Source organism: Babylonia areolata, chromosome 2 (assembly GCF_041734735.1).
Source record: "Babylonia areolata isolate BAREFJ2019XMU chromosome 2, ASM4173473v1, whole genome shotgun sequence".
NCBI lineage: Eukaryota > Metazoa > Mollusca > Gastropoda > Neogastropoda > Buccinidae > Babylonia > Babylonia areolata.
In genome coordinates, this window is record NC_134877.1 from 70,432,460 (window position 1) to 70,448,244 (window position 15,785).

General features: G+C 42.6%; 1 protein-coding gene across 1 annotated transcript; it reads right to left on the reverse strand.

Moving 5' to 3' along the window:
- Nucleotides 1-8,123: 8,123 nt before the first annotated feature.
- On the reverse strand, nucleotides 8,124-14,312 carry LOC143279572 (uncharacterized). The gene is made up of 3 exons (XM_076583652.1): nucleotides 14,113-14,312; nucleotides 9,594-9,715; nucleotides 8,124-9,007 (listed from the first exon to the last, which is right to left on the reverse strand). The coding sequence occupies exons 1-3, from the start codon at nucleotides 14,194-14,196 to the stop codon at nucleotides 8,557-8,559; spliced, it is 657 nt and encodes a 218-aa protein (XP_076439767.1). The 5' UTR covers nucleotides 14,197-14,312; the 3' UTR covers nucleotides 8,124-8,556.
- Nucleotides 14,313-15,785: the final 1,473 nt, after the last annotated feature.

The following is a 15,785-nucleotide window of genomic DNA, read 5'->3' on the forward strand; positions in this document are numbered from 1 at the left end:
GCTGAATAAAAGAACCCCAATCCCAGATGGAGGGAGTCCTGACACAGAAATTGTGAACGTCATCCCAACACTACAGTCCAGCCTTGATCCCACCTCAGTTTGGCCACAGCCCTTCACTGGTCAGCAGCAGTTAAGGGGTTAAACATGAACAACATGTCACACAGTGACACCCACCCACTGCTGAAGCTCACTGGACACACACCACTGAAATCACAAGGGGCCACAACCCAGCAGCATTTGTCAGATAAATGAAATCATTTCAGTGGGTTTACTCCCTTTAACTGAAGGCTTGCTGATCAAACATGAATTGTTATTGACCCATTGACTGCACCTTTTTTCTTCTTCTTTTTTTTTTTTATAGGTCAGCTGTACTCCATATGCTAAGCAACAAAGCTGTGTTGGTAATAAGTACACTAAAACTACTGTTGCTTCTCTAATTGCGGGAGTTCATGCATGAAATTACACAGACTGATGTACAATAAGTTCTATTTACAAAAGGACTTAGAACAAAAGGACTCACTCTGTGATTTGTTGAGTATCCATTGAAATCCTTACATGTTAAATATAACCTTGAATGCAAGTGGGGAAAAAGAAGAAGAAAAAAAACAACAAAAAAACAACCTTATATGCTGATTATATTTTGTGAATATTTCTAAGAACAAACTCAACACAGAAGCAAACAAATAATTGAAAATTTGAAACAACGCTCTAACAATAATTATGTTGATATTTAAAGTGATGTAGGAACAATGCAAACAGTCAACTGACAGCAGAAACTTCAGTTTTCCTGGAAAATTAGGTAGGGTCGAAAATAGAAACAATGTTGTTTTTTTTGTTGTTTTTGTTTTTTTTAATTTGCGAGCACAATTAGCACCTTGTAAAGTGTTGCCGATGATGTGTTATCAGATTTTTCAGCTGAACAGCAGGGTGCAATAGATTTCTTCATCACTACGCTATTGGTGTATCACAAAAGATCAAGGTAATCCCATGCTTCAGTTCATGATTTGATCAGGTTTTTTCCTTTAAATACCATTTGGTGTCATACACTGTACCATGTCAGACTGATGCAAACTAGGCCTATCGGTTTGCTCTGCTTGGCCAAATTTCACACAGCTAACGGTGAAAAGATGAGCCATCTTCCAATGGCCTCCCCCATGAAGTGCAGGAGAACCCTGTGAACTGCCTCCAGTTCCAGAACATTGATGTGGCATAGGTGCTCCTCCGGGGACCAAGTCCCTGCTGCATGGAGTGAGTGGAGTGAGTCCATGTGGGCTCCCCAGCCCAGGGTGGAGGCGTCTGTGAAGAGTGCCACCTGAAGAGTAGGTGGGCACCCCCTGTGTCCGAAGAGGGGTGATTAACCACTCTGATGTCACCATCCTTTAAATTACCATTTCAAATGAAAAAAAGACACAATCCAGTTTTTGTTTCTCAAGGTGTCACTGCATAACCCAACATCCTTAGGAATTGAGTGTATGTTCATATAATTGTGTACCTATGAGAGAGGGTTTCCTCTATATATTTGTGTACCTATCAGAGAGGGTTTCCTCTATATAACTGTGTACCTATCAGAGAGGGTTTCCTCTATATATTTGTGTACCTATCAGAGAGGGTTTCCTCTATATAATTGTGTACCTATCAGAGAGGGTTTCCTCTATATAATTGTGTACCTATCAGAGAGGGTTTCCTCTATATATTTGTGTACCTATCAGAGAGGATTTCTTCCATATAATTTTGCCAGAGAACAACCCACTCACTGCCATGGGTTCTTTTTCAGTGCACAAGTGTGTGCTGCACACAGGACCTTGGTTTATCATCTCATCCGAACGACTGGATGCTTAGTTTGATTTTCCAGTCCAACTTGGGAGAAATGGTGAGAGAGGGATTCAATCCCACACCACGGACTCTAAACAGGCAGCTGAGTGTCTTCACCACTCTGCCACCTTCCTGCCACTCAAAGTCTGTTCATTCCTGGACGCATAGAAACCATCAATTTTCAAGGTTAGTGCTTCCTTGTTACCAAGAACAAGTCTTAATCTGACAACCTGGCAGATTTCAACATCTGACGCATTTTCCCATTTCAGACCATACATGCATATCAACACACACACACACACACACTGTTCTGTTCTTCAGTGTCAGCAGATTCATGGAGGACTGGAATTGGGGGGCCAGTGTGGCGTCTTCACTCTGGGAGGGATGTTCGCTCAGTCTGGCTCCATGACTAAGCAATTATTGTCGTCAGCAGGGGGATTGGTAGGTGGTGTTCTAAGTATGCAATATCAGAACAGGAAAAACTGAACACCACCAAAATGACTAAGCAGCAGCAGTGCAGGGTATCCTCTGATGTGTGGCCTCATGGTGACCTGACATCGACGGTTGCCTGTGAAATGCTGACGCTGGGATTTTGATGGACCAACCTGAGTATGACACTAAAAGGGACTGGGAATGAGCAGTGTGGAGAAATGCCAACAACTGGTGCCCATGACGGGGAAACAACAAATGAAAACAGTACATTAACAAAGTTAAAGATTTAGAGGCAATATTGAGTAGGTGGGTCTTTCAATATCAGATGAGGGAAAAAAGCATAGAAAACAAGAGAGATATATCACAGGGTTAATCACAACATTCTAAAAATTTTGACAAAATCTTTTATTGTTGCTTATAGTTATAGCCTATCTGGCCCCACAGAAATGATCTGCATTTGAATTAGTGTGAAGTTATGAACTTGGGATTAAAATGATTCTAATTCTGACAGTGGACTATGATTTAGTTTACATGGTGTATCATGAATATAATTTATGATTCCTATCTTGCAAAAATTTGGACTGACCATTTCAATACTTTTATTTTACAATCCAAGTTCATAACTTAATGCAACAGCTTTTATTGTTAAGTCAAGACAGAATACATTTCAACAAAAATGAATTTTCTGTTGTGAATCAACAGTTGGTATTGTTGCTATCCTAACATCATTTTAAATGTCAACACATTGTCTGAGCATTCTTTTAAAAAAATGTCCTTGTTGAAAAATGTGTATCTGTAGTGGTCTTGTCTCAGGCTTGCAGTGAAGTTAACAACATGAAATGAAACTGGTATTAAATGAAGAATATGGGATCACCCATCTATCTCTACATGTTGAAACTAATGAAAGGGAAACACCTCAACAGCTGTCATCAACAGCAATTTACCCTACCTGGCACTTCAAAATGAGATAATGTCACGATGTCAAGTTATCAGCAAACTGCCCCTTTTCAAGCATTCTAAGCTCAGAAAGTCCTAAATCTTATTAATCGTCTTCTATATCATTAAAGTCATTAATATGTGTGGTTTATGCACTCATTTCATTACATACTGGGTCAGTCTGACATATTTCCTATCTGCTAAATGTGCTTTAAAAACAGTTCAGCTGTTTAGTTATTGTCATCAAGATATGTTCAGCAGAGCATTTGGCCATTGTTTTCTGTTTCACTTTTGTTTTGTGTAATGATTCTGTCTATCTGTCTGTCTATCTACTATCTATCTATCTGTCTGTCTGTCTATCTATCTATCTAGAACCACATACAAGTTATATTTTGTATTTTCCTTTAAGATATTGTAATAAAAAAACACCAAAAAACCAAAAACTACAAACAAAACATGAAAAATCACAAAAAAAATGGTAGTGAATTGATGAACAGAAAAAAAGAGCATTTTATTTGTTTTGGACTTTTCCATTGTGAATAACTATTATTCTGTGGAGAAAAAGAAAAAAAAAAAGAAGTGGGATTTTATGACTTTCTAATTTTTTCTTTCATATTATTGATTTCTTTTATCATGTTTATTTGCAACATTTTGGGGGCACATTCTACACCTGAATATTTTTTTCTTTCTTTCTTTTTTTTTTTTTTTTTTTGCTTTGGTCAAATGCTCTTCTTCACTTTAGCTTTTTTACCTCAGAAGTTTGCAGGGTTCTTGATGCACACTTTCTGTGGATGAAACAATGGTGACATTTTCCTTTTGCTGTTTACAGCTCTTGAAAATACTGGGAAAGATTGCTGCTGTGATGTTATGAACCTAATCTACGTGATGCGAAATTTATGATTTCTTTTCTTTGAAATGTTCTTTCTTGTGTTTTAAATATTTTTGTTAGATGTTTTATAGAAATAGTTTAAAATACTTTAGAACTGTAGTTTCAGTGATTCAATAGTTCATATTAAAAAAAAATATAACGTCAGGTAAAAGTATCCACATCAAAGTGTTACGTTATATTGAGAGCATGTGGTAAATAAACATATTTGTAAAATAAAACAAAAAACCTGTAAGAAAAATCAAGTTTTACTTTCCATCATGCAAGTCAAAAATTGGACAGCCAGTCAGACTGTGGAGCGGAAAACAAGGGGAACACAAAACCATCAGTGACAACAGGCTGTGGAGCGGTAAACAAGGGGAACACAAAACCATCAGTGACAACAGGCTGTGGAGCGGAAAACAAGGGGAACACAAAACCATCAGTGACAACAGGCTGTGGAGTGGAAAACAAGGGGAACACAAAACCATCAGTGACAACGGGCTGTGGAGCGGTAAACAAGGGGAACACAAAACCAACAGTGACAACAGGCTGTGGAGCGGAAAACAAGGGGAACACAAAACCATCAGTGACAACAGGCTGTGGAGCAGAAAACAAGGGGAACACAAAACCATCAGTGACAACAGGCTGTGGAGCGGTAAACAAGGGGAACACAAAACCATCAGTGACAACAGGCTGTGGAGCGGAAAACAAGGGGAACACAAAACCATCAGTGACAACAGGCTGTGGAGCGGTAAACAAGGGGAACACAAAACCATCAGTGACAACGGGCACCTCGCATGTCCCAGCAGTTTTCACTTTCACTTTCACAAGGAGGTACTGCTGCGTTTGGACAAATCCATACATGCTACACCACATCCAGATGTCTGACCAGCAGCATAACTCAACGGGCTTAGTCAGGCCTTGATTCCATGCATATATCTGTCTACCTATCAGATGCACAGTGGATTTCTTCTACAGAATTTTTTTTGCCAGAAGACAACACTCTCGTTGCCATGGGTTCTTTTTCAGTGCAACCAGTGTGTACTGCACAGGGACCCTGGTTTATTGTCTCATCTGAATAACCAGAATCTCAGTCTGATTCCCAGTCAGTTTGGGGAGTGAAGGCAAGAGTGGGATGTGAACCCAGACCCTCACCCACTCTCTGTACTGCCAGATGAACGTCTTAACCATTCTGCCACCTTCCTCAATGTCTCTGGCACAAAACACAAGATACACTGTAAGGGTGCCCAGTTATTATCATTGTTGTTGTTGTTTACACTAGTTACAGTCCAGCCCACCACACAGGGCCACACCAGGACTGCCCAACTACACACAGGTCTAAACACGTTAATACAAAACTGTCACATACACAAAAAACAACAAAAAAATATTTAGATAAACCTGCAAAACACAGTTTATGACACATTATCTTAACCACTTAGCTCCTTAGGGCAAATAAGATTAGGCCATGCTTAGGACTTAACCACTTAGCTCCTTAGGGCAAATAAGATTAGGCCATGCTTAGGACTTAACCACTTAGCTCCTTAGGGCAAATAAGATTAGGCCATGCTTAGGACTTAACCACTTAGCTCCTTAGGGCAATTAAGATTAGGCCACGCTTAGGACTTAACCACTTAGCTCCTTAGGGCAAATAAGACTAGACCATGCTTAGGACATCAGCAATTCCACGTAATTTATCATCCCCAGATTACAAAAAATCATAAAAAAAGGAAAAAAAAACAACAAAAAATGCTTCAAACTCAAAGCCAACCAAAAAACACATAAAAAGGCAATATATATACTGCTACAGGCAAATAACACTGCAGAATGGACAACTAGTGCCCATCCCAGTGTTTACAATCTCACAACCTAGTCACCAGCGCAAAAAACAACAACAAAAAAAAACACAGATAGTACATCACAGACTGTGAAAAAGAGAAAAAAATGTGTCAAGACTTGCTAAAAAAAAGAAAGGGGAATGGACTGGGAAGGCAGGAAAAGGGACAACAGTGAAGGAAGCAAAGAGGCAGAAATAATGCTATCAATTGAAAAGAGGAAATGTCTGGCGCAGAATTTCCAGAAGGTGGGGATGCTATCAATACTGAAAGACCCCCGGCATCCCACAGGAGAAAGAGCACCCAGTTATCAATTCCACAAACAGACAAAACAGACTTCAGGCTTCACAGAAAAAACATGCAGGTGAACGGGCCCAACAGGCAGAAAACAAGAAAGAAAGAGAGGGCAGAAAGAAATGGGAAAGGGAAATGTCAGAAATAAAAAGCCATAGAACAGAGGTCATTTCTTCTTCCAACATAGAATTTCCAGAAGGTGGGGACCCTGTCTACACTGAAAAAAACACACAGCATCCCCACAGGGGCTGTGTGACCTAGCAATAACTGCTGTCAGTAGGCGGCACTAAGGAACGCCATAGAAGTGACAGGGTCTTCCTGTGTTTGACCTGACAGCCTGACATGACTGACAGGTGTGTCCTGCTGGCATCTTGGCTGCTGCAGGTGGTCCTGAGTGTGTCAGTGGATGACTGACAGGTGTGTCCTGCTGGCATCTTGGCTGCTGCAGGTGGTCCTGTGTCAGTGGATGACTGACAGGTGTGTCCTGCTGGCATCTGGGCTGCTGCAGGTGGTCCTGAGTGTGGCAGTGGATGACTGACAGGTGTGTACTGCTGGCATCTTGGCTGCTGCAGGTGGTCCTGACTGTGTCAGTGGATGACTGACAGGTGTGTCCTGCTGGCATCTTGGCTGCTGCAGGTGGTCCTGACTGTGTCAGTGGATGACTGACAGGTGTGTACTGCTGGCATCTTGGCTGCTGCAGGTGGTCCTGAGTGTGGCAGTGGATGGCTGACAGGTGTGTACTGCTGGCATCTTGGCTGCTGCAGGTGGTCCTGAGTGTGGCAGTGGATGGCTGACAGGTGTGTACTGCTGGCATCTTGGCTGCTGCAGGTGGTCCTGAGTGTGGCAGTGGATGGCTGACAGGTGTGTACTGCTGGCATCTTGGCTGCTGCAGGTGGTCCTGACTGTGTCAGTGGATGACTGACAGGTGTGTACTGCTGGCATCTTGGCTGCTGCAGGTGGTCCTGTGTCAGTGGATGACTGACAGGTGTGTACTGCTGGCATCGTGGCTGCTGCAGGTGGTCCTGAGTGTGTCAGTGGATGACTGACAGGTGTGTACTGCTGGCATCTTGGCTGCTGCAGGTGGTCCTGAGTGTGGCAGTGGATGGCTGACAGGTGTGTACTGCTGGCATCTTGGCTGCTGCAGGTGGTCCTGAGTGTGGCAGTGGATGGCTGACAGGTGTGTACTGCTGGCATCTTGGCTGCTGCAGGTGGTCCTGAGTGTGGCAGTGGATGACTGACAGGTGTGTACTGCTGGCATCTTGGCTGCTGCAGGTGGTCCTGAGTGTGTCAGTGGATGACTGACAGGTGTGTACTGCTGGCATCTTGGCTGCTGCAGGTGGTCCTGAGTGTGTCAGTGGATGACTGACAGGTGTGTACTGCTGGCATCTTGGCTGCTGCAGGTGGTCCTGAGTGTGTCAGTGGATGACTGACAGGTGTGTACTGCTGGCATCTTGGCTGCTGCAGGTGGTCCTGAGTGTGGCAGTGGATGGCTGACAGGTGTGTACTGCTGGCATCTTGGCTGCTGCAGGTGGTCCTGAGTGTGGCAGTGGATGACTGACAGGTGTGTACTGCTGGCATCTTGGCTGCTGCAGGTGGTCCTGAGTGTGGCAGTGGATGGCTGACAGGTGTGTACTGCTGGCATCTTGGCTGCTGCAGGTGGTCCTGAGTGTGTCAGTGGATGACTGACAGGTGTGTACTGCTGGCATCTTGGCTGCTGCAGGTGGTCCTGAGTGTGGCAGTGGATGACTGACAGGTGTGTCCTGCTGGCATCTTGGCTGCTGCAGGTGGTCCTGTGTCAGTGGATGACTGACAGGTGTGTACTGCTGGCATCGTGGCTGCTGCAGGTGGTCCTGAGTGTGTCAGTGGATGACTGACAGGTGTGTACTGCTGGCATCTTGGCTGCTGCAGGTGGTCCTGAGTGTGGCAGTGGATGACTGACAGGTGTGTACTGCTGGCATCTTGGCTGCTGCAGGTGGTCCTGACTGTGTCAGTGGATGACTGACAGGTGTGTACTGCTGGCATCTTGGCTGCTGCAGGTGGTCCTGAGTGTGTCAGTGGATGACTGACAGGTGTGTCCTGCTGGCATCTTGGCTGCTGCAGGTGGTCCTGAGTGTGTCAGTGGATGACTAATGAGGGACTGGAGATGAATGGTGTGAGAGTAACACCACTGAAACAGTAGGAATGAAAGGACAGCACAAGAAAAAAGTAATAAGAAAATGACCAGAGAAATGTCTTTGTGCTGATGGACACACACACACACGCACACACACACACACACACACGCACACACACACAAACACGGCCACAGACGTTTTGATAATGTCACACACCAAAAAACAGGGCCATCAGCATCACAATGTTGCACTTTCCCTGAACAAGCTAGAGAAAGCCATCAAGCCTCTGCACAACAGCCTGGTATCGCTGCATCACTTCACCAATTCCCCTGTCGAAAACAGAATGACCGGTGGAAGACAACTCCTGCATGCTCATGGCACCTAACAGAGCAGTTACATCCCCTACAGCACCCCCGTCCCTCCCAGGACCCTGTGACGGTGTTTGATGATGATGAAGAAAAGGGCTGGTCCCACATGCTGTGTTCACACTTCGCTCAGCGTCTCTCTGCAGTGATGCACCTCTCACTTCCTGATTATGGACGAGGGGTGATGACGACGATGTCCATGTGGTGGAGAAGTGCTGCAGATTCAGGATGCAGTGCTGCAGGTGGGCACAGCCGTTGGTCAGCAGGTCGTCCAGCTCTCGGGTCAGCGCTCCGTTCTGCCCACCCCCATCCTGCTCCGACACTCCCTGCTCCACACGCTGCAGGGTGGCACTGAGGGGAAAGCAGTACACCAACAACAATCATCATCTTTAAACAGACTGATGAATAAACTGAAAGGTGATTCATCGTAAAGTAAGCACAGCCAGAAAATGAGTATGGAAACATGATTTTTGTAATTTGTATACATGTACCAATATATAGTTTTGTACAATAACATTAATGGATACTGATATAAGACGCATAGATTGATAGATTGATAGATAGATCTATCAATGCATATATATATATATATATATATATATTTATACAATTATTAAAGTCATTGTTACAGACCCTGATAACTAATATGTGGAAAACTGATTTCTGTACTTTCCATTCGCTAGGTATGTAGTATCCATATCTTTTTTATGAATAAGAAAAATTAGAAATAAAGTCACTGCTACATAGTATAATAATAATAATAATAATAATAATAATAATAATGATGATGATGATGATGATAAATAATAATAATAATGAAATGTATATAACGCTGAATCTTGTGCAGAGACAAACCAAAGCTTGCCTGATTTGTGTATTTTTTAGCACGCCTAATAAAATCCCCAAACTCCCTAGAAGAAAGAGAATAAGTTGAGACCTGATCTGTCCTTGCAGTTGTCCCAAGGTGAAGCCCATATGGACTGTCCCAGCATAGCCGACGTCAAACCCCTCCTGCAATGTCTCCTCATGACCAGCACTCAGGCCCAGTCGGTAACCTGTCTGCCCACACCATTACACACCGCCAGTTATTCCACAGTAATCATCGTCGTCAGCCACCTCCAATCATTCCACAATCATCATCGTCGTCAGCCACCTCCAATCATTCCACAATCATCATCGTCGTCAGCCACCTCCAATCATTCCACAGTCATCATCGTCGTCGTCAGTCACCTCCAATCATTCCACAGTCATCATAATCGTCGTCACACCTCCAATCATTCCACAATCATCATCGTCGTCAGCCACCTCCAATCATTCCGCAGTCATCATCGTCGTCATACCTCCAATCATTCCACAATCATCATCGTCGTCAGCCACCTCTAATCATTCCACAGTCATCATCGTCGTCAGCCACCTCCAATCATTCCACAGTCATCATCGTCGTCAGCCACCTCCAATCATTCCACAGTCATCATCGTCGTCAGCCACCTCCAATCATTCCAGTCATCATCACCAGCTGCCTTTATATTTGTTTATCATAGCTCAGCCAACAGTTTCAATTTCAAGCAAGCATCAAAGCATGTGGATATGTCATTATATATATTATCATAATTATGTGTGTGCTACACAACATGAGATTTATCTAATAACATAAAATGAAATGATAAACAAACAAACAAACAAAAAAAGCAAAAAGAAAAGAAAAAGGAAGCACATGCAGAACCCAATGGGCAGGTCAAGCCTTCTTTTGAGAGCCTGCAAAATTCTAAAAAATTATACATGTACAAAAACAACTGATTACACAAGGACATATCAGTTGTACTTGTAACAGACTGTCTGAAAACAATGTCATTTTCAATATCTATCCAGTAGACACTGCAGTGAAAAAGAAACAAATAACTAAACCAACAAAACCATGGAAAAGAAAAGTTGACACAAGTTCACTTGCAGTTTCTCAAGGAGGCATGACTGCATTTGGACAAGACCATACACTCTACACCACATCTGCTTGGCTGGTGCCTGACCAGCAGTATAATCCAATACCCTTAGTCAGTCCTTGAGTGCAGACATATATCTAAGACAGAATTTCTTCTGCACAATTTTGCTTATGAACTCTTATGTAAGTTGCCACAGGTTCTTTTACAGTGCATGCTGCACAAGGGACCTCAGTATACCATCTCATCCGAATGCTTAGATGCTCAGTTTGACTTTTGTCAAACTTGGAAGAAAGGCTGAGACTGGGATTCCAAGCCAAACTCTCACACAGTCACAGACAATGTATTGGCAGCTAAGCCAAACTCTCACACAGTCACAGACAATGTATTGGCAGCTAAGCCAAACTCTCACACAGTCACAGACAATGTATTGGCAGCTAAGCCAAACTCTCACACAGTCACAGACAATGTATTGGCAGCTAAGTGTCGGAACCATTCTGTCACCTTGCTCCCTCGTCCTCCCACACGTAGTGAGGACAGTGTTCTTACACATCATAATCCTTCATTCCTTGGACATGCCCCTCAACATCATTCCATCAATTTTTCATCAGAGGATTAAAATAAGAAGAAAACCAAAGTGACCTGAACATACTACTAATACTCATACCAAATGAGAATTGAGATACACAAAATCATCATTTTTAAAATACTAACAGACATTAAATCAATACATATGTGTACAAAACAAAAAAAAAAAAAAAAAAAAAGCCAGCAGGCAACTCCCCAGTACAAAAACAACATTGAACATGGCAAGAATGCTCAATTATCTAGTCAGAAACAACCAAAAAAAATGCTCAAACTGAAGGTTTCCAATTTTTGTAAAAATAAAAATAAATAAATAATAAAATAGTTTAAAAAAAAAATCTGTACCCAGTGTAGGTCACTAGGTGAAGGGATTAGCAAGGCAGACTGTGACTCAGAACAGGTGTGGTAGCCAAATGGTTAGAACATCAGATTCTCATAATCTCACTCAAAGTTTCCCAAGTTCAATACCCAGTTTCACTTTCAGTGCACTTGGTGGTTAAGTGTAAGATTCTCCCAACTTCCCAGGTCAACATATCTGCAGACCTGCTAGTGTCTGAACCCCCTTATGTGTATACACATGCAAAAGATCAAATTCACACATTAAAGAAGCTGTAATCCATGTCAATGTTCAATGGGTTATGGAAACATGAATTTATACTCAGCATACATCAACAACAACAGCTTTGTCAGTTAGTTGAGGTTGGTCGTAAATGAAACGAATAATAATAATAATAATAATAATGGATACTTATATAGCACACTATCCAGAAATCTGCTCTAGGTGCTTTACAAAAACGCTTTTGTTAACAAAATACATCATATCTATGTTACATACACACACCAAAATGTGACTACACACACACACACACACACACTGCATACATACATTTTAACATACATGTGTATCTAACAGCTACCCTAACACATACACACACACAGGCAGGCACAAACTTACATAAACACACGCACACACAATACACATTCATATACATGCATGTAGTTATGTACACATACATAGGTATACACACATAGTCAAGCACAGCTAACGCAAAGGAAGTGGACCTGCCACAATTGAACTTATTGCTGAGGGGAAAGGTGACTTTTGAGACGAGATTTAAAAGATGTGAGGGAATCAGAATGACGGAGGTTATCAGGGAGCTTGTTCCACGTCTTTGAAGACGAAGGAAGAGATGACAGAAAAAACCAGGAAAGACCAGAAACAAAAAGCAGCAACAGAAAAGAGAAAACTTTGGGCCTTGAGAGACTACTGCATGAAATGTTACACTTACAGAAATGAAACTTGAGAGAGCAAAAAGCCAATAAAACACAAGAAAAAATGATTAAAAAAAAAAAAAAAAAATTGTCTGGTTTATTGAACACAGACACACACACACAGAGCATACATATTCCCATGGACACAAAAGACAAATAATATTCATTATCAAAATGCTGGGCAGTACGACATGACTGCAGTGACCAACCAACTTTCTTGAAATGGAACAGTCTCTCTGGGCTTTCCCCAAAACATCAGTCATCAGTCAGAGCAACTTACTAGAGATCTTTTCCCATCCTGCTTATGGTACATTGGTGATAGCATCTGTTGTGTGTGTGTGTGTGTGTGTGTGTGTGTGTGTGTGTGTGTGTGTGTGTGTGTGCACATGTGTCAGGAGAGCTCTGTGTGGGTACAAATGCATGTGTGTGTGTGTGTGTGTGTGTGTGTGTGTGTGTCTGTGTGTATTTTTTATGTCCATGTGCTGTGGGATTTGCGACATGTAGTGTGTGTGTGTGTGTGTGTGTGTGTGTGTGTGTGTGTGTGTGTACATGTCTGTGTATGCCACCTGTGGGTATTATGGGAGCGACGGAATATAGGGTTGTGTGTTTACATGTGTGTATACACTGTATTATGTGTATATAATGTGTACATATATATGTGTGTGTGAATGTGTGTGTGTGAGATGGAAAATGTAGATGTTTGTGTGTGTATGTCTGTGTTTACATTTATTTAGGGAGGAAGATGGCAGAATGGTTAAGACGCTCAGCTGCCAATACAGAGAGTCCGTGAGGGTGTGGGTTCGAATCCCGCTCTCGCCCTTTCTCCTAAGTTTGACTGGAAAATCAAACTGAGCGTCTAGTCTTTCGGATGAGACGATAAACCGAGGTCCCGTGTGCAGCACGCACTTGGCGCACTGAAAAAGAACCCATGGCAACGAGAGTGTTGTCCTCTGGCGAAATTACGTAAAATGAAATCCACTTTCATAGGTACACAAATATGTAAGCATGCACTCAAGGCCTGATTAAGCGCGTTGGGTTATGCTGCTGGTCAGGCATCTGCTCAACAGATGTGGTGTAGCGTGTATGGATTTGTCCGAACGCAGTGACGCCTCCTTGAGAAAGTGAAACTGAAACTGTTAATGTATCTATATTTATTATTATTCAGATTATTATCCCTTTTTTTTTCTCTACATTTTACTTAATCTATTCAATAATTCATCAAATCAATTTATCTATTTTGTTATATTTTATTATCATATATATATATATATATATAGAGAGAGAGAGAGAGAGAGAGAGAGAGATTTTTTAATGCACTATTCTAATCTATGGCAGGTGCTGGGCATCCATCCTGGATCAATAAGCAGCAAACAACTGGACATCCATCCCAAATAATTAATGGATGTGAAGTTGAATTCTCGGTCAATGAAAGTTTGTGCAGACCTTTCTTGAGTCTGGAGTACTTTGCATGTACTTTTCACTAATGGCTATTAGACCCGCGTACAGAAAAATCCAACCAGAAATCTAACTCTTGATCCACAGATTGGTCACGTGACCCTCAACACATCCTCCTGACCCTTTGGTCTATATTTGCCATATCTCCATTCGCCATTTAGTGGCTGACTTGCGGCTAGCGGTAGTACGGTCACTATTTAGCCAACTCACCTTTTTCACATCGTTTTCCGTTCTGTTCCACTCCTTCCTTGCAATCTGAACCTCCTCCACTTCTTCATCAAAAATGTCGCCCATTGCTGCTTGGTAACACGCTACTAGTCAGGTTGTTGATGAGAAACATATGACAAGAAACCTCAGTAATTTTCTGGTTTTCCTCATAACACGTTTTGTCCACAGGGCGCCGCCATTTGCAAAGATTTTGTGATCACGTGACGAGCACACAGCCACTCGAATCCTGAAAAATGAACGTTTACCGCAAACGTCCGTAAAATAACTACGAAGCTGGTGTGTTGGAAGTTTCGTTTTTTTTTTTTTGTTTTTGTTTTTTTTTGTTTTTTTCTGTTGGTTACAATTTGATGTTTTCCGAGACCAAAAACTGGGGGGAAAAAAACCCCAAGATGTTTGCACGTTAGTTTAGTGACTGAATTCGCAACGGTATCCGGTAACGGCGCTTGGTGGGTAAAGGGTGGAGATTTTCAGTCCGATCTCCCAGGTCAACAAATGTGCAGACCTGCTAGTGCCTGATCCCCCTTCCTGTGAATACGCACGCAGAAGATAAATACGCACGTTAAAGATCCTGTTACCCATGTCAGTGTTCGGTGGGTTATGGAGACACGAAAATACCCAGGCATGCATGAACCACGACAGAGTCACTCGGCAAGTCGATGTTGGTCGTGAAACGGAAAGAAGAACGGAAAGAACATACTGAAGAACAACCCCTATTTCAGTTTAGATCAGTGCCACCGACACTCCAGCTTATTCACAAGGTCCATCAATCACAAGACTGCTCTTAAATTTACTTGCACAGTTCACACGAAAACCAGTGTTGCACCTTTGCTCGATTGTTTCATTGACCAGAAGGGGAAAGCAAATAATTATATGCATGCGCTCAATGAAGAAACACGCTCAGTACTGACAAACTCCGCAGGCTTGAAAATAAATCAATCAATCAAGAAAAAATGATTATAATAACGTTGTTTTCCCGGCCTTTTCTTACAAAAATTCTGTGTTGATCTCAATTTGCTTGGCTGAGACTTGCTAATTTAGAAAGAATAAAAATGCACGGCAAAGAGAGAGAGAGTGAGAGCCCGGCGGGGTGCCATATAGGGAGGCGGGGGACCGCGGGAAAGGGGGGGGGGTTCAGTTACTCATTTCGTGAAACCGTAAAATCACTGAAAATTTCAGTGATGTCAAAAAACCTGTGACTACCAAAATTAACGTTTATTAAATGAAATGAATATCAGTGATTCAATTTAAAGATTTCATAACACACACACACACACACACAGACACACACACAGACACACACACAGACACACACACACACACACACACACACACACACACACACACACACACACACACACACAGTGTCCAAGATCCGAGTCAGTCGAAGTGCCGCCCGGCCCGGCGGCCACGGTATTATAGTTGATGGCCTCGTTCTCAGAATACAAAGCCGATACCTCTGCACTAATACCGCTCGTTCAACCCCACCTCCACCACCACCCTCTCCGCTTCCCTGATCGATCGATGTCCGTCATCGATCTGCTTCAGAGATCGTGGAACATCATACATCTTCACATGACGTTGTACCTGTCTGCGTGGTATGACAGGCGGCCAAACACTTCTCGATCAGCCGGCAGCACTCAGCGCACACACACACA

Excerpts from the sequence above, each read along its gene's own strand:
- LOC143279572 (XM_076583652.1), bottom strand. The coding sequence starts at position 14,196 with ATGGGCGACATTTTTGATGAAGAAGTGGAGGAGGTTCAGATTGCAAGG. Across the intron at positions 9,716-14,112 it reads CGGAAAACGATGTGAAAAAG|ACAGGTTACCGACTGGGCCT; the intron begins GTGAGTTGGCTA and ends TGGTGTGGGCAG. Across the intron at positions 9,008-9,593 it reads CAACTGCAAGGACAGATCAG|TGCCACCCTGCAGCGTGTGG; the intron begins GTCTCAACTTAT and ends CTTTCCCCTCAG.